Source organism: Pogona vitticeps, chromosome 5 (genome assembly GCF_051106095.1).
Source record: "Pogona vitticeps strain Pit_001003342236 chromosome 5, PviZW2.1, whole genome shotgun sequence".
NCBI lineage: Eukaryota > Metazoa > Chordata > Lepidosauria > Squamata > Agamidae > Pogona > Pogona vitticeps.
The window spans coordinates 45,762,383-45,782,186 of record NC_135787.1 but is presented as its reverse complement, the minus strand read 5'-3'; the positions used below and the strand labels follow the sequence as shown (position 1 = coordinate 45,782,186).

The 19,804-nt window shown below is 39.7% G+C and overlaps 1 protein-coding gene and 1 long non-coding RNA gene across 15 annotated transcripts in view; one reads left to right on the top strand and one right to left on the bottom strand.

The window, feature by feature from the left end:
* Positions 1-2,570: 2,570 nt before the first annotated feature.
* Positions 2,571-19,804, bottom strand: part of TRIM2 (tripartite motif containing 2) — a 72,339-nt gene continuing 55,105 nt past the window's right edge. For all 14 annotated transcript variants that reach the window (XM_020781356.3, XM_020781363.3, XM_078394782.1 and 11 more), the window contains exons 8-12: positions 18,645-18,812; positions 17,993-18,161; positions 14,063-14,133; positions 8,209-8,349; positions 2,571-6,851 (exon numbers count right to left, since the gene is read on the bottom strand). In XM_020781356.3, the coding sequence (XP_020637015.1) occupies positions 6,699-6,851; positions 8,209-8,349; positions 14,063-14,133; positions 17,993-18,161; positions 18,645-18,812 (702 nt within the window). In that variant the 3' untranslated portion in view covers positions 2,571-6,698. The remainder of the gene's footprint in view (positions 6,852-8,208; positions 8,350-14,062; positions 14,134-17,992; positions 18,162-18,644; positions 18,813-19,804) is intronic.
* Positions 11,822-19,570, top strand: LOC144589641 (uncharacterized). Its single transcript, XR_013545887.1, has 2 exons — positions 11,822-12,572; positions 12,939-19,570. It is a non-coding gene; the product is annotated as an uncharacterized LOC144589641 (long non-coding RNA).

The window sequence follows — 19,804 nt, the reverse complement described above, 5'->3', positions numbered from 1 at the left end:
CTTGGTGAGTTTTTTGTGTTGAGTGAAGGAACTGAAATGCCCAGGGCTGCCTGGCCTTATTTGCCACAAGGGAGAGAAGGGCTTAGCCTTTGCTTGTGGGCCTAGCCTTCCTTTCTGTCTGTTTCATTTTGAGGCATGCACTCACCCTCCATATCTTTCAGCACAGACTTTGCCAGTCGGCTGCTTGTTGGATTGGCCTGACATCAGATTGGTGGGGTCAGTTTTCCCATCCCCACTCTGATTCTCTATTGAATGAATGGAGGCTCTCAGGGACTGCAGAGTCTTGGAAAGGAGAATTTGGTAAAATTGGTCTGTGAGGGTGGCAGATTATTCTGGTCATAATTTTGAAGACAGATGAAAGGATTGGACAATTAGGGCAGCTTTCAGGTTAATTTAGGCCTATTTTATTGACAGTGTAAGTATGCACTGGGTAAGTCAGTGGGTTGGAGGGCACATGGAGCTTTGCCACCTAGGGCTATTAGGCTTGTGAACCTGACAGAGGTCATGGCTCTGTTCACCTCAGCTGCCCTAAGGCCCAGGAGGGGAGCTTCCTATGCTGAAACTGAGAGGAACGGGTAGTCAGCTTGCAGCCTTTCTTCCATGGCCCAGATCTGTTCTTCTGTTAAGTGGCCTGTGCTGTATGCTAGAGTACCTTTACTAACACCACTTTGCAGATCTGAGTTCATATTAATAAATGTGGCCCTAGTTTAATTTCAGTTGTTGGTGTCTTGTCTCTCTGTTTCACTCTCCACTGGACATAGCTGTGGCTGGAACCAGAGCAAGCCTTGCTAAGAACGTTCTTCGGGAAATGCAATACCTTCTGGTTCATGTTTATTTTAACAGAGATGTTTCTTCTATATTGGGGAACTGCCCAGTATACAGGTGTCTTCCTGTCAAAATAACTGCTGCAAAAGCTTATAAATTATGTTTATATTTTAGACCACACCCAGGAGTGGGATTAGCATGGATAATCTGGAATTTGCATGGCAGATGGAATTATAAATCTTGGGCAAAGTTCAGGACGCTACCAGGAGGGACTGGTAATTAAAACCTTCCTTTCCCCCATTTTAGGTTCTGAGGCTCCCTAGTGTTGTAAATGTAAACCTCAAAAAGGTTAGTGTTCAAAATCATTTTTTGTGAAATTAATCTTGTTACTACATAAAATCCTACTGTGTAGTTTTGTTTGTGGTAAAATACAGTTTGGGTGCCTGTCCCATCATTTTAGGCTCCAAGACTCCCTGGGATTTTTGCCCAAGGAAAATCTTTGAGAGTCTTGGGTTTGGGGAACCTTTAAAATTAAAAAAAATGCTGCCAGATTGCTGGTGGTGGTCCTGGTTCCAGCAGTGATTGTTTTTTAACTTTTAAAGGCTTCCCTGCTCTGGTCCCAAGGCTCCCAAATATTCCCCAGGGCAAAAGGATCCCTAGGAAGTCTTGGGCCTAAAATGATAGGATAGGCACCCAAGGTGGAATGCGTCACACAAAGCTGCATAGCAGGATTTTACCTGGTAACATAAGATTAATGTCACAAAAATGACATTAAGAACCTTTTTGAGGTCTACGTTTACAACATTATGGACCTATAACAACAGAGTACAAGATGGGCTGATCAACTTGGGCTAATGCATATTTCTTCATGAAACCCATTGTAAGATCTGCTGAATTAATTATATTTACATCCTGCCTTTCCCGAAATGAGCTCAGTAAAATACACATAGCTCTTCTCCCTGCTTTCTCCTCAGTGACTTGTGAGACATTAGGCCGAGTGACTGACCCAAGGTCACTCACTGAGTTTCTTGACTGAATGAGTTCAGCCCAGCTCTCTAGAGTCCTCCTTCTGTTCTCTGATTGCTGAACCACACTGCCTGTTCACTAAAGATGTACTTCACTTAACATAGTTAAGTGGCATAACCTGCTTACACTTCCCCAATGGGAACAAACAACAAAAAATATTTTTCTGTTCCAAGAATGATTTTCCAGTTGTCAAATGAGACAGGTGTGGTAGCTGTAAATTTGGCCAGAAAGAGGAGAACCCTTCTCCCCACTAATGAGTTGTCTGAAAGAAGTATAACTGCAGCGTGATGTAGGATAAGAGACAGGGCACTGTGCTGCTGATATCCGTCTCCTCATATATGCTGCCTTTATAGTTATAAAGAAATTTAAAGTCTTCATTGCTTACGTTCTTGTAAAGGCATCTAAATCCAGTACTTCTCACAACATGACATGGGTGCATGTAATAGTATTTACTCTAAACCCCACATATAAAAGTCCCCAGGCAATGCGACAGGAGACTTTTTCAAACAGCTCATCATTCATTTTGCAAATGTCATACTGAGCATTTGGTCAGAGCTTGAAGTGAAGATCCCACTGTCTCCTTGTCAAAACAAAAGCCACTTTCCTTTTTTTTTTTTTTTTTTGGCTATACAGTATGTTACAAATATGATTGGATTCTCTATATTCTTTCCAACCACTTCCCTATTAACAAGACAACTGAACAACAAAGGTTCATTTATTAGAACAAACTGAAAAGTGGAGCATCTTTGATTTCTGGGGGAAAAAAGAGGAAAACAACCTTTATTCATTTATTTTTATTTGCGGGCAGTTGTGCATGACAGAGAAAGTACAGATTTGGATTCTGGATTTTCCTATTCCAACACAAAGTAATTTTTTTAAGCTTTCTTTGTAGAATAAAGCATAAAAAATACCATGAAGCTAAACCTACGCACAAACGCTCTTCAAGGAACAACTTTCATTCTCAGCCTTAACTAGACAGAATTTATATTTCTTCTAAATAGGAGTGAATACATTACTGTGGTTGGAAAGGGAAAAAAAAGACTAAGATACTTCAGTGTAATTTTCAGAGAGTGCTGGACTTTATAGCATTCTTTAAACAGAAACATATGAAACTGGCTTAAAAAGCTGGAATGTACAAAACAAAGTATTTTGCTCAAAGGACCAAAACAGTACAATATATGAAACAATTAAAATTTCTAGCACAGGGATATTACAATACACGATGCACATTATGGAACATTCCAATGTCAAAGCAAAAAAGCAAACCATCAGGGTTACGGCTGTGTTGCTCACAAACATCCATTTAAGTGTTATACATTCATCAAAAACTACCACCATTTTGGAATCATTCTATACTACAGAACAAACAACTTTCATACATTCTCCAGAAAAGAGATATTTAAAATCATTGTTCACAATTCATCCATTTTCACCAGACATTATCACTTTACTCCTATCTCTCATCCAATAATTAAAAAGAAAAATCATTTCCTCACACAACAAGCATAACTTAATGGGCACTTGTTTTCATTATGGCAACACTAGATCCTTAGTTTCCAGCGAAATATCAGCTGTAAAGTTGAAAGCCCTGTAATGTTTTACAAAGGTCAACAACATTAGACAACATTTTCTTGTTACATTGATGAAACAATAAATCAGTGTAAAAATTCCATTAGTATTTAACATTTTTCTTTTTACAGTTAAAAAACCTCTTCAATATACAGTTTATGAGTTTATTCAAAAGTGAATTGACAGCATTCTTACTTTGTTTTGAATAAACACATGTGTTCTTGCACTGCTCCTAATGTGTCAACTACTGTTCCTTGGAATACCACTTGACACAAGACGACGTCTATACCACACACCTAAGCTAGAATTACCAATAATGTTTGGGCCAGCCTATGACTAGTAATCCAGTTTAATTTTGCAGTGCAGATGTAGTCTATGTTGTAACTGCTGAATTTGGCAGACTGGCAAGTTTGGGTCTGACCTGCATGTCCCCTTATATACTCGTTCAGCAGAACAAACAACATAATTGTGGTAAATGTTTGCTTGGATTAAAATTTAGTCTTTTATTTGAACAAAAACTTCATAATTCTGCAAATGTGTATGTCTTTTGATCAGTTTATCAGATCCAGGGCAAAAATGGCTTGCTTTTGGAGTGAGGATTTGGAAACTGGTAAGCAAGACAAGTTTTGTCTATTGCTAGCTGATTTCCAAATGCTCAGTGCTACAAAAATTTACAGTATTTTGCCCTCTGACAAGGTATCAGATGCTGCTGAACTTTCAACAGCATCTAACAAGAATCTGCAATTAAATGGGGGTCCAGACTAGCACCAGTTTTTAACAGTATGCATTACTGACACCTTTTACAAAGTCTCAACTCATCAAGGAAGAACCAGGATCTAAAAAGGTATTGAGGGGAAGGCCACATCACCCTTAAACATGTGTTAGCTTTGTTGTAAAGGAAATAAGCATTCATTCAAATCTGAGGCAAGGTAATACATACAGCATTACTAAGATTATTATATACTAGAAGAGTTAAGAAAATATTACATTTGAAGGAATGCATGGGCATGTCTACATGCATGAAATGATTTTCCTGTGTCAGTTTATAATACGTAATTTAGTTTCTGATGCTTCCCTTGTACAGTTTACCAGGACCTTTTACACAAACTCTGTTAGAATGAGCCAGAGTCCAAAGGGCCCAGGTTTACACTAGAAGTAACAGACATTCCAGGGGACACTGCTCCTGTTCAGATTATTTGGCTCAGTACCTCCCCCACCCCGCTTTTAAATTCAAGTTAATATTTCATTTCGTCACAAGGATATCTTCATAAAAGCGTAAAACTTTTCAGCCAAACCGGCTTGACAGTGAGCATGGACTCACATCTATAGCAATAACATACCTAAGAATTTGAGTTCCTTTACATTAGAAGCTCAAAAACAATTACAAAACAGCTTAAGGTTTTTTGTGTGTTGTTTACATGGTTAATAAATACATATAAAAACATAAATAGGATATCCCTTTTCCCCACAGAATTTAAATAGTTTTCAAGATGACTCAGTGTCCAAGATGAACAGTGTCTAGTGTCTGTTGCCTTAATTTATTTATCCAGGAAAAATAAGATTCTTGGGATCATTCATCTTAAAGGGGTTATTTTGTAGCAGTATGTGAAGTTATTCTGTTATTCTTATAGTGAAAAAAATTAAAGCCTTAAACATTGGTAATTGATGCCTTAGTTTAATATGGCTCACCAGTCTCCTATACCTACTGTATTATGGGGCAGTCGGATAGCTGGCTTTGTTTTTATAAATCTTTTTACTGAACTCATTAAATGTTTTATGGAAGAGTTGGAGCTTTACCCACCCGAAAACTGTAGGCCAGCAGGGTGACAAAATGTCACCCTGACCGAAGAAAATTTAAGATTTCAGATATGGAAACCACAGCATCTTCTTGCATAAGGCCTGAGGCAGTATATGACCTCAAACTGCTTGCTACCAAATTTCTTTTCACTTAATATAAAAGACAGTCAGAACCTATTATTCGTAACTTTACTGAAAATAGCTTAAAGCAAACAGGGAACACTGATAGGAATGTGATAATTTTGAATTACTGTACTAGACTTGTACATGGGGAGTTTGAAAATGGGGGGAAGAGGAAGAGTACAGACCAAATGGCAGCAAGAGTATTATTGGGTGCTCAATATGTTTTTGTTCCTCATTCTTGATATTAATTCAATATACACATATGATAGGAAAAAACTATAAATGGGTTTTGAGGCCTTTATTTTGGCCTTTCACAGCCATAATGATATTTAAAGACTTGTTCTGCAGTGTATGCATTTTGTTACACACAGTACTTTTTGGAATTAAGAAATTATTTTTATTAATTAATTTATTGATTAAGAATTAAGAAAGGCCTGCTTTGGTAAGCCTTGGTTTTAGCCTCCCTGACACACACCTGTGAACCACTAAATTTCCTTTGGCTGTATAAAGTGGATCCTTCAATGGAATACATATGTGGCCCGCCATCTTGTTTGAAAATACATAGCTTAACAAAACAGATTGTTTTTATAACTATAGCAAGGGTATGTAGGAAATCATAGAATCTGCTAAGCTGACATAGCAATGAATTAGTCTGATGTTAACTTGATTCTGTAAAGTGTCAACAATTCCCTATAAGAGTATACTTGTAGAGCTTTAGAAGTTTCTAGGTTCTGGAAAATCCTTAAAGTACACTGAGTAAGAGGAGAGTTGATAAATATGTACATTAAATCCCACACAGGACTGGAATTTTGCATTGCTTCTCATAATGCTAAAAACGTGAGGTGTGTTAGATCTAACAGCTAGTACAGGAAGAATTAATCATACGTCTTTATTACTAAAATAAACTACTTATTAGTTATTAAGACTGAAGAATGTTACAAGTGTAGTACCTACTATAACAATGTGATCTACAAGCTTCCCAGACTTCCTGCTGGGTTAAATAATGCTTAACAAGAACAACTTTCAAATTTGGATGCTTTGAACAAGCACTTTTTTTTCACGTCTTGAACAGGCCTCTTTAAATAAAATTCTTCCCCTCTTTTACAAAAAAAAAAAAAATCAGTTAATTACATAATTGACTGAATTACAAGCCACAGTTCACATGTCTAGTATTCCACTGTTTTTGTAAATTCTGGGGGGGCAGGGAGAGAAAAGGGATCTTTATTTTAGGACAAGTTCAGTGCAGAATAAATGAGGTGCAATCCTATGTAAACAAGGTAGGTTTAAAAAGAAAGAAAAAACCAGAGACTCTTTCAGTATTAAAATTGAAGTATTTACGAAGAAGACATCCTACACAAAAAGATCTACATTGGCCCCCAGAGGCTAGAAACCGTTTGAGTGCCATCCAGTTACAGTTGCTACTGTAAGTATCGATAAACTTTGAAGCAGTGATTACCAGAGTCTGCAACTACAACATGGCCGTCTGACGTAAGAGCCAACCCTTGGGGACCATAAAGAGGATCAGCAGATGTATTTATATAGGATAAAAAGGATCCACTTCCATCAAAAACCTGGGAATAGAGGAAAATGAAACTACATCAGGCAAAGAAAGCAAACCATATTTATATTTAGCACCTGGTGCACAATGTCCATAATCACAAGATTTTCTTACATACTTATAAAGATATATAAATCGTTTAAATCTTAAGCTTTCAAGGGCATATAACAACAACATATACACAATATACAAATACAATATTTATGTTGCCTGAGCCAGCCTAGGCCTTCCTGTTTCCTAAAGACAACACAGAATACAAGAAGGCTTGCCTAAATAGGTGCATTTTTAACGTGTCTAAGAAATTGTTGGAACACGTTGAAAACCAGAGGCGAAGGTATTCCACACATTGGGTGTAGCAGTGATAAAAGTCTTGCTCCACATAGCTGCATGGTGGACTTCATGAATGGGAGGCACTACCCAAAAGGGGTTCTACAGATGCCTTCAAGAACTGAATAGATCTATAAGGAATAAGTTGGTCTTTCAGATAACTTGGCCTCAAGTTGCATGAGGGTTTTATAAAATCTTACATATGACCACCTAATAAATAGGCATACAGAATAATTCCTTCAGCAGACTTATGATGTGCAGCCGGTAAGCTGTGCCTCGTGGAAGATGGGCTTAAGTACTCTCTACCAGAATTCCCGGTACACCTCTTGCTCTTCAGATATGATGGGAGAATCTGTCTGGACTGGGATACGTTGCTTGAGGAAAGAAAAAGCTTCAGTGGGCTGCTTGCGGACACTCTGTAGGCAAAATTAGGCCCTGTTGTCCAAAGGTTCCCCTTCCCATCACATTTAGTTTTTTTCCCACCAGGATAGGAGAGGAAATACTTTTGCTTCCTGAGGAAGTGGAATTTGATCCCCATTGAAACTCACACTGAAATAACATTCTTAATCTTTAAAATGGTACAGTATAATACTTGGCATGCCTCCCCTTCTTTTTTTCTTCCCATTATCTATGTATGTGTTTTCACAAGAGCAGAAAAGGTGCAGTACTCACCTGGGTGTAAGCCCCACTATCATCAATGGGATTAATTTTGTATAGGGATACCTAAGATTCTGCTTTAGAAAATGTTTGGAAATTAGAGACGGCAAACTGAACTTTAGCCCTGAAGATAAAATGCAAGCAGAGCTGACTCTAGTATTAGACTCTGTGAGGCAGGTGCCTCAAGCAGCAGATTTTGGGTAACACGGAAGGGCAGCAAATCGTTGTTCTTTATTGTATTTTTACTGCCAGGAATGACAAGGGACACTTTTGAGATCTGCTGCGTCAGGAGCCAAAGTCACTTGAGTAGCCTTCAGAATTAAATCCCTCAGCTTTAAAAGAAGGGGTATAGACACATCGAACAGGAAAAATTAAGTTTTATCTACCTGGATCCGACTGTTTCCCCAGTCTGCTACAATAATATTTCCATTAGAATCTACAGCTACTCCTGTTGGAGCATTGAACTGCCCATTTCCTTCTCCGTTCGATCCAAACTTCAACATGAATTCACCTTCCTGGTTAAATACCTGTTTAAAAGATACATCAATTATCATATTACAGTCTATCCAGGATACCTCAGAGGCCTAGGGGCCAATTTTCTACTTTGAGGACCCACTGATGCCCCCACATCAGCCAAAACTATGAAGGAAAAAAGGCAAAACCAAGTGTTGCTGGAAGATCATGTTACTTCCCTTAAAAGTGGCTTGTGGGGCCTGCACCCCATTTTATTATAAAACGAAAATGTTTTATTAATAAGGCATATCCAGGGCCATAAAAACAGCCTTGGGGTTAAGGTTGCAGGTAGGTCTAGGGGTGCATTTAACTCATCTCTATATCATATGGCACCTGGTGATTTAAGTAAAACACCCCCGCCCCTCAAAAATATAATTATTATTTTCAGCCATGTAAATCAAATCTTGGGAAAAAAGAAACATTTACTTTCTCAGGCAGTAACATAAAAACTCACAGACAAATATACAGGTAAGGCGAGATTCACCAACAATAATACTGCCTGGGAAAATTCTGTGCAAGAATGAACTAGCATGATATTTTTCAAGAAATCCTAAAGTGATACACCATGCCCTGGGGCTGCTAACATAAAGGGAACAAGAGAGCACTTCTAGTGTTTCCTCTATTACTCATCATTAGAAAATGAAATCCATTAGAGTTTCAGAGATGTGGCTTGGACAGAATTTCCTGTCTGAGCAATCATACTTGCAATCAAATGTTGTGCTTCCCTCCCATAACCAAACAAAAACAACAACAACAAGAAAGGTCAATTTCCAAGCTAAAGGTAATATGAAAGGTTCCTACTGTGACACTCAGACATTTTCAGCAGTTAAATTATGTCTTTTCCTATTGCCAAGGTATCTATAACAGTTGAGCCCTATGAGATCTTCACTTTTCTCCTTCTACATAGCTAGCAACAAAGATGCTTGTCTGCTGGATAGGCATGGTTCAAACTACATTACAGGATTCCTCAAAACCTACCTATCTTTTTTTTAAATGCGGGAAGATCAGTGGTAGTGGACCAAGCTTGCCTTAAAAATAGTGTTCTCACTATTACTGATTATCTCCTACATCACACAGCTGCAGATGATGTTGGATATATTCTAACTGCATGACATGGCCCTGCTCATCTGGCCAATACGTATGCTGAATAAGCTTCCCATCATCCTCTCCTCCAATTGGGGAGCCTCAGCATCCGTTTGGGATAGCTAGGGTTTGCCTGCAATTGAGATGGGCTATTGCCATGCTTGCCGTAATGAACAAGCCATCACTGCTTCCATATGAGAACGCCCTGTCCCTGAACCTCTCCTCATGGCTATTAGCAGCTCTTCCATGGAAAAGGGGCTCAGTATAGGAAAATAAAGAACATTTTAAATTAAACTGGTTTTGTTTAGTTTTTTAAAAGCATAAAACATGAAAGTTTGGCTTCATGACAAGTTTGCAATATAATTCATGTGTTTCATTAACATATTTTAAAAACTGCACCTTTTTGGCAATGATTTTCCTACCCCATATTTTGGATAGGATAGGCTGTATGTGATAGATTGTCATATGTTATTGAAATGTGGTGACATTTCTGTTAGATTTGGTTCACGCTTTAAGGCGTTTTGATTTATGTTACAAATCAGTGCAGAAAAAGTTCCTGGCACTACGTAAGGTATTAAAAAAACTGGCATACAGAAGAGCACATATAATAAGCAAATGACACAGCAATGATTCGATTCCAATACTGTCCAGGAGACAAGAAGAGGAAGGGCAGTATTAGCTGAAATCCAGTCAAGTTTAACATGCTTTGATATCCATGTGTTTAGCTATGCTTTGGGAACCAAGAATCTTAATTCAGAAAGATATTAACTATCCCTCCATTTTATTAGTGGGACAGCAATAAATTCTTCCCAGTTTTCGACCATATTTTGAACATCATTATTTTCTTGTTTGCTGGAGTCTGGCCACAGATGTAACAATCCCTGTAATTATTAGGAAATCCTGCATTGCTAAACAATTCCTGCTTCCAAGGCTGTAGGTTTATCAAAACTGCAGCCCCCCTGCTGCTAAACTATGCCAACGATCTGCTTTACAGACTCTCCTATGGTCTGACTTTTTTCCTTTTAATCCAAGCCATAGGAGCGATTATTTCCTGCCTAGCTTCAGAAGTCTGGGCCGCGGGGGAGGGTGGGTGTTGGAAAGAATCATCTTCATTTGGAACTGGCCATTTAGCTCCAAGAAAGAGTTACACTGCTCACTTGTAATGCAGCTTAATGGTGACAAGCAAACCATCTGGTATAGCCTGTGCCAGATGCTCTCAGCCTTGATTTGCCTTTGATGTGAATCAAATAGAAATTACTTAAAAAGGTCTCCACATGACTTCTGTACTCCATGGTATTATTTATTTATTTATTTATTTATTTATTTATTTATTTATTTATTTATTTATTTATTTATTTATTTATTTATTTATTTATTTATTTATTTATTTATTTATTTATTTATTTTATTTACAAGATTTTTAGGCATGCCATTACCAATGCTCTCTGTTAATCATCTAATACAGTGGCCCCCAACCTTTTCACAACCATTGGGGGGGGGCTCAGTTTGCGGGGAGGGCACTCCCTGTGCTTGCGGGTGGGTGGGGCCCACATGGGTGGTGGGGGCGTACTCACGGGGGGTGGAGCGTGCATGCTCAGGGTAGATGGGGCACACTCATGTGTGGGGAGCTGTAGATCTGTCTCCATGGCCTGGTCCTGCCAGGGCAACGGCCCTCTACAGGCTGTGGACCAGGGGTTGGAGACCCCTGACCTAATTCAAAAATACACTCTTGAGCTCTGAAAAGTAACTAATTCAGACTACAACTCCCCAAATCCTCTGACAAATGGCCATGCAGCCTATAGAATGGGTGTTATGGTCTAAAAGGCGATTTTTCTCTGTAATCTCTGAGTGCAACAAACATGAGTAATTGACAGTTTATGATGCTGATGATTCTTATAGTACATAACCTGAATTTTGAAACAGACACACCAAAAAAGTAGATATATCTCCATGTACTGCTCCCATATCTACTAACTTAGTACATTTAAAATCACTCTGTTCCTTCTGCTGTTCAGACTAACAATACTTTAAGTTTCCATATTTGTGAATGGCTGTGTGGTAAGGAAACTTATTTTATGTTCTAAAGGAGGTTTTAAATATTGTTTGATATATATGAAAGAAAACACTCACATATATATTGTAATTTACTGCAAGTGAGTCTAAGTGGAAACTTAGGATAAAACTCTGCATTATATTCAGAGAGCCAGTGTGAAGTAGTGGATAGTATAGTGCAGTAGTCCCCAACCTTTTTCGGTCCCCACACACTTGTGCGCGTGCGCGAACAAGTGCACCCGCTCTCTTGCATGAGCATGCCCATGCAAATGGCGGCACTCGCACAGGTGTTCTGGAGCATGCGCGCAGCCACAAATGGGCTGTGCGGGGGTGAGTGCGTGCAGGGGGGAGGAGGTCGGTCTCGGCGGTCTGGTCTGGCCCAGGCCATGGACCGGCAGCAGGCTGCGGACCAGGGGTTTGGTACTTCTGGGTGGACTAGAACTCAAGAGACCTGGGTTCAAATCCCCTTCTGGGCCATGGAGACTCATTGAGAGGGGGTGGCAATGGTAAAACCACTCCATAAATACTGTATCTTACATACAATGAAACCTTGTTAATCCTTCCTTCCCTGAAAATCTGTTTTCCTGTGCAGTAGTTAGGAAGAGTAAAAGAATCTTCCGCTGGTGCCAGCAGTAACAAACATGGTTGTTAAATGCCACACAAGGGGTAACTGGGGCAGGACTAGGCAGACACTGAATAATTGCTTTAACTACAAACCACCCAGTATAAATAAAACGTCTAGAGTTAAGAAAGATGTTTTGTTAAAATTAATATAATTGAATTATAAATTGTTGATTTGCATCTCGCATGGTTGTTGACATTTCATTACTAGCCTCTTATCCACCAGGCTGAAATTTCAAAATCAGACCAACCCATTCATACTCTTCTTTTCCATTATACAAGAATGCTGCAGTTATCTCCTAATTTATGAAAGTTCCACTTAGGAAAATCCAGTTATATCACTGTAGTTCTATAATTTTAATTGTGCACTGTAAGCCACAACTTTTCCGGGTTTTCTAGGTAGAGAGTACTCAGGAGTGGTTTACCATTCCTTTCTTCTGGGAGTGCCCTGGGACTGTGCAACTTGCACAAGGCCACACAGGCTGGCAGGGACGTGGTGGCGCTGTGGGCTAAACCGCAGAAGCCTGTGCTGCAGGGTCAGAAGACCAAGCAGTTGTAAGATCGAATCCACGCAACGGAGTGAGCGCCCGTCACTTGTCCCAGCTCCCGCCAACCTAGCGGTTCGAAAGCATGCAAAAGCAAGTAGATAAATAGGGACCACCTCGGTGGGAAGGTAACAGCGTTCCGTGTCTAAGTCGCACTGGCCATGTGACCACGGAAGATTGTCTTCGGACAAATGCTGGCTCTATGGCTTGGAAATGGGGATGAGCACCGCCCCCTAGAGTTGAACACGACTGGACAAAAATTATCAAGGGGAACCTTTACCTTTACCTTTACCTTTACCCAGGCTGGATGCACAGCAGGGAACTGAACTCTCAACCTCTGGCGCTGTGCTTGATACCTAATTCACTGAGCTATCCAGCCAGATGGCTCTCCTATACATAATCCCAAATATGAAAATAGGCAAAGGGAATTTGTATTCCCTAACAAAACCATAATTGTCTGCTAACTACTTCTGATGTGATGGCCTAGTGATATGAAACGTATCTCACAGAGGGCCACTTACTGGCCGAAAACCTGTTTGCATAGCTATGCCATGTAAGGCTGATGCATCAGCTGCCATCAATTTTTCAGAAATAAAAAGATTCCAATTGTCCCTCCGAAGGTTCCAAGGTAAAGTAATTCTGCAAATTTCGCAAATTAAAGATTCCCCCTCTCATCATATGGCCCCCAATGGCTCAACAAGAGGATTCAGTGAGAGCCTTGATACCTATGGGATGGATTGAAAATTTTTTGCTTCTGAAAAATCATTGCAGCTGATGATGCCATCTGCCTTACATGGTGCAACTTACAGAAGAGGATTTTAGCCACAAAATTCCTACATATGGCATTTGAAGAAATAATATATGAACCTTTTAGGAAGAAGCCAGGACTAATAGGCAGACCACATGATTTCCCTCTAAAATGTCACAGCTGCAATCTTTTCTATCTCAATGAAAGGCTGGAAAACATTACTGTCCAAAATCTTGAGTGGCTGTTGCCAGTCAGACTAATGATAATGACTTAGTGTACTTTTCCATGTAACCAGTGGTGCACAACTGGCCACAATGCCAACTGCCTGTGTCTCTTATGCATCTGCAATATGAGAAATCTGAATTGACTAAACTTTTTCAAATGTCCCATGACAGCTAGCATGTCAAAATTACAATGTGAAATGATTCTAGAGAATGCTTTATGGAGAACAACATGGCATTTCTTGAATTATCCTGAAGATCTTTTTAAAGAATCATCAAACCGAGAGAACAATTCAGTCATTACTCTGGTTCTAAAAATTAACCAGGTAGCTCTTGACGGTGGCTAACACTCGAGGGTCATGTTATTAATTTTCTTACCGGAATCAGTGAATTTAATTATTACAAAAATGTCTGCTCATTAACATGATTTTATTTTCCTTGAGAAACCTCATCATACCTTGACAGAATGATTGTGGAAATCAGTAATAATTATTTCATTATTGTGGTTGACAGCTGCAAAATGAGGGCCTGAAATAAAACAGAAATAAAGAAATAAAGCACAGTCCAGGGAGGGAGAACAATTAACCAATTACAACCATCTGATGAAATGTAAAAATCTGGTGCTAAATTTATGCTATCGGATTCAACACTGGCATAAATATCCAGTTGGATTCTGCCTTACTTTAAATAGCTATTGGAAGGAGGATATTAGTAAGGCCCAGTCTCTAATTTTTTACACTTTCAAAAAACAAACAAACCCACCACCAAACAAACCCTTGCCACTTTTCACAACCTGGTATCGATTATAATTCATCACAGGAGAAACAAGAAAGCCAAAAGGAACTTGGGTGTGGAGATGCACAAACTAATCAGCTAATGGCCACAGCTGGCAAAATTTCTTTTACAATATGGGTAAAGAGAGAAGGGGAAAAAAGTAATTTATATGAGCCAGACTCATATTCTATAAACAGTATTATGCTACTCTCCCCCAAACCCTCAGAATTTCTCTCAGAACATTCTAATCATGAGGGCATTTTCTCAATTCTTACTCTCCAAACTGATTGGGAAGATCACAATGGCTGGAAATATATGCCCGGTTCTAGCCAGCATGTACTGGAGTTAAGTCTTTGCATGTAACATATAGTTTTTTAAGAATGTAAATAGTATTATTTGCGGGCCAATAATTCAAAGGATTAGAATAGGCATGGAAGTGAAATGTAATCCTTTCCTCTCTGCTGTGGTCATGAGAGACGTTGTTGTCATCTGAGGCCAGTATCTGCTGTGTTCCCCCCCTTTTTTTCCTATCATTTACTACATGATAATTTAAGAACATCAGCAAAAATATGAAGTTGGACAAGTGTAATATATGCTAGAGAACAACACATTAAGTTGCTACCTGCCAGTATTTAAAACAATTTGATTAGCTGTTCTCCACAAAGATTTCAATTTTACCACAATGTCACTGTTAAGCATCAGACTGTTTAAACCCTATTTAATATATGCAAAAGAATGGGAATTCTTTCCTCCTTTCTTGGGATTCCGAACTCCTATAATTAAAGGATTTATCATGCTGTTAATAACTTTTTAAGAAATGAAACCACAGAAGTCAGGAGGCATATCCCTGTGGTTCTTCCTGAAATACACACACACCTCAAAGCCTTGAAGAAAAATCTGAATGGGAATTAAATCTACTTTCTATTTAAACTTCTTCTATTGCAAAATCATTGGTATTTAGCTGTGAGGACTGCAGCTTTGCACCTTATAGTATTTTGTGAGGCAAATCTAACTTGTTTGAGGGATCATGGGCTAGATCTAGTGTACATGATAGAAGATGACCATAATGGTGGGAGATTACAAAATCGATCATGTTCTGTGTTTTATTGTAGTCACATCAAAATTTATTGATGTGACTACAATATTAATAAAAATGGCTGTAGGGCCATTTCCCTGCCCTGAATGGGGTTACACTCCCCCTAAGGGACAGGGTTCACAGCCTGGGGGTGCTTCTGGACCCCAGTCTAACTCTGGGGTCTAATTCTGGACTCGGTGGCCAGGGGCACCTTCCTTCAGCTGCAGAAATTATACCAGCTACGGCCCTAACTGGACGAGCAGAGTTTCTTAACAGTTAAACACGCACTGGTAACATCTCACATAGATTACTGCAATGAGCTCTACGTGGGGCTGCCTTTGAAAGCAGTCCGGCAACTGCAACTGGTCCAGAATCGAGCTGCATGGCTGGTAAGTGGTGGGGCCGCTAGGGGACATATCAAGCCGATTCTGATTAAATTACATTGGCTACCAGTTGCTGCCTAGGCCCAATTCAAAGTGCTTATTTTGACATATGAAGCCCTAAATGGCTTTTGCCCTGGAAGGACCGCCTCCTTCCATATGAACCTATGCAGCAGTTTAGATCTAGCCAGGGGGCCCTTTTGCAAGAGCCGTCCCTCAAGGAGGTAAGAGGGATGGCTTGTAGACAAAGGGCCTTTTCGGCAACTCCCCCAGACTATGGAACACCCTCTCGACTGAGATTCGTCTGGCACCGACGCTGATGACATTTCAGCGCCAGGTCAAAACCTTCTTGTTCCAGAAGGCTTTTAATTGAAATAATATCAACTGTGGGTCCTGATGGCAATTTTTAGAGTATATATTTTTAATTGTTTTATTTTTTTAATTGTATTTTAATTGTTGCACGCTGCCCAGAAACCTTTGGGTAGTGTGGGCTGCATATAAGTTATATAAATAAAATAAATTATGATAAAATAAATAAGGATATGAAGGAGGCAGTCTTCTGACAGACACAACCTCTGCCCATTTTGATAACTGTATTCTGAAGGGCTGCCAAAGAACCCCCACAACTGAGTCTTGAGTGGTGTAAGGGATTGTGGGGAACAGGGACAGGAGGAGAATGTTCTTCTTTGCAGCAAATGTGCAGCAGGGAAAGAAATCATCTTCTCTTGGCTCTGCTGACAGGTTCCTTTCTGCCAATATATGTGCCTAATTGCATCCTGGTCACTGTTTGTAAATTTTATACATGGTCAGAACCCTATTTGTTACATTCTTGGGCACAATGAATAGGATTCTGACCACTTCTAAAATTTATGAATTGTGTGTAGACATAATTTATTGCACATTGAGCTGTGCAACTCAACCCACAATAGATGATGTCTACACAGAGATGGTGCCCCAACAAAGAAGTCCTATTTTCTGCCGCCCTCAGGAACACAGTTGGCCAGAGCATGGAACACCTAGAACTGCCTTTCTAGCCAATCAACCTGACTGCCTAGCCAGGACTATATCCAGAGTGGGAAAGATCTAGATTTCCTGTACCTTTGCTTCAAAGAGGGCGGGGGGAGCAGCCTGGTAATTCTGAGCTAAAAGGGGATCTGCATGTGACCCTATGTCACATACACAATAACACTTGCAAAATTATAATAGATTTCTGCTAACCTGCCATTTTGATTACATTTTTTATGCAATTCTGTGCCTGATTTTGCAAAGCAATTATGTTATGCTGTCTGTAGACTTTTTTCTCATATGCAAAAAGAATCCAGCTCACATTTAAAAATGTAATAAGCACTGATTGTTATCGCCACTGTCTTTGAGGATAGAATGAAATCTAGGACATTCATGGGCAGTTACCTGAAGCACTTTCAGGCAAAGGCTGGTATATAACCAAAGACTGTACAAGTTCTGGCACAGAACAGAGGCTCTCATTTCTGCAGCTGATTAAACATTAACTGTAACATGAGCATCAAGAATGTGTTTAATATAAAATGCAAAAGCTACTCCCCCAAAAGAGACCCAAACCATTTAATCTTGCCCTAGATTGCATTCTGAAAGATTAATTCATGAAAAGTAATACTCACTCAGCATGTAACAATCAAAAGATATTAAGGTAATGCTTACTTCTTAGTTGTATGTTACTCAAAACCTTCAGTACTTTTCACAACCATATGTCTTCCATTTTAGGGGAACACATAAGGAGGCTCCAACAATTCAGCTCACCACAGTGACTGTGACACTGCGCTGGTGAATGTGATGCACTGATAGCCTTCCTTGCAACTTCAGAGCTGCCCAACATGGGAAGGGGTTGTCCTGGCAGTTGTGCAGCTGTTTAGTCACTGTCTAGCTCCAGCTGCAAGGAAGGCTGGGCCATCTTTGGCAGATAGACGGCCAAGGCATCTGCAAAACCTTGGTAATGCAAGGCCAAACCAGCTGACTCATCCTGCTGACCTTTCCTGATCCAGGGCAAGTTTGGTCACAGGACCAAGCAAATACTGCGGGCCCCAGCACATTGTTAGGATATTGCTTCTCAAAGAATGCTGAAATGTCAATTAGAGGCATGGAGGAGATGAAAAAGAGATGCATCTTAACTAGCATGTGATACCTGCAAACTGTTTATCTCCATTGCCGCGACTTCCAAACCTAGTTACTATTTTCCCATTAGGCTGGAAGATAAACACACAACATGCTTTGTTGTCCACTACAATGATGTGTCCGTTGCGATCCACAGAAACACCTTTTGGTCCCATAAGTTTTCCAGATCCAATTTTTGTCTACAGGAACAAACAGACAGGTTAATTTTCTCTTTAGCATGTATGCATCTAGACACAGTAATAAATGTTTTAATTGTATTAGGTGTTCTATGCGAAGCGTTACCTAGAAATTTCAGCTTGTCCACAACATGGCAGCCCAATTACGGACTTCAGCTGCTTACTGGGAGCATACAATGCCCCCTGTTAAACATGTGTGTTGGCTTTCAATTGGTTGCCAGTTCTGGTAAGCTAATTAAAGTCCTTACAAATTTGGGAGCAGGATATCCAAAGGTCCATTCTCTCCCACATGAACCTACCCTCTTGTTTAGGGTTATCAGTACTGGCTTTCTTACACTTTCCAGCAGAGAAAGAAATTGTCAGGGGATAAAACAGCTCACCCTTTCAAATTAATCCTTTTGTAAATGACAGAACTGGGCTACTGTTTAATTGATGATATTGTAATGTAAGAAAACCTTGAACCTTGCATTTGTACTTTAAACTTACCTTAAATTTTCCATCAGAGGAGAATATGCTAACCCATTTATTATCGTAGTCAGCAATAATGATGTCACCACATGGATGCACAGCTACTCCTGTAGGCCGCTGCAACTGACCAGGAGATCGTCCACGGATACCAAAGCGACTCTTGAACTGACCATCAGTGGAAAATATCTATTTTTTAAAAAATAAAAAGTTGCTTTATAAAGTATGTTTCAATTAAGTACAGTTACAACTTAAGATAGGGCATATAAAAAGTTCTGAGAAGGTCTCCATGAAGGGCTTCCTCCTGTCACCTGTGATCAAGAAGACACTCTACCCACAGCAGGGAGAATCTTTATGTAGACATGGAGTGTTTTGCTTCATAGAATAAAATAGGAAGCTTCTGCACTTGCACAGCTTTGAATTGTGCATCACAATTTTCCTGCAATTCCCTCTGCTCAAGTTCTGAATTGCTTATATAAGCCAAAATGAAAACATTCAAGTGGGGGGCTTTGGATTGTTTTGGGATTAAATCCTAAAATTTGCAGAAATAATCCTGCGAGAATACCGGGAGAAGAGCCTGATCAAAACAGAATGTTCAGTGGCTCCACTCACTTTTTGGTTATAATATTGGCACCTCATTTTTTTTTCTCTCCAAAGAGCTGATGGCAGCATACATGACTCCTAGTTTGCCCATTGTTTTCTCCTGACAGCAACCCTGTGACACAAGTACGTCTTGAGAGACATTCACTGTTACACCCTGACTTCCATGACTCAGAAGGCATATGGTGAAGAACACAAGCGCAACAAGCAATTCTATATCATTGTCAGATTCATGCATGCCTCAAAACAGAGTCTTGTGAGCTGCTTAGGGAAGTGAATAAAATTCACTCCCCACTTTCACCTTAAAAGAAGTTTTCATGCACCAAAACCCAGGCAGGACAGGATTTTTTTTTTTTAAACACATTTTAAAGTGCTTTGTCCAGGCCTTCAAATGTCTACATCTGCACGCACATTTTTTTACAGGATCAAACAGAATGTTTCGTCAGAAGAAACAAAAGGGGGTGAGATCTAGGAAATTCCATATACTGTACTGTACTGTGGGTTGGTGCTCTTTGTCAAAGCAGGCATGTGTATCTTATTCTATGCTGATTCTAAACACCCAGTCTTTGGCAAAGCTTGGA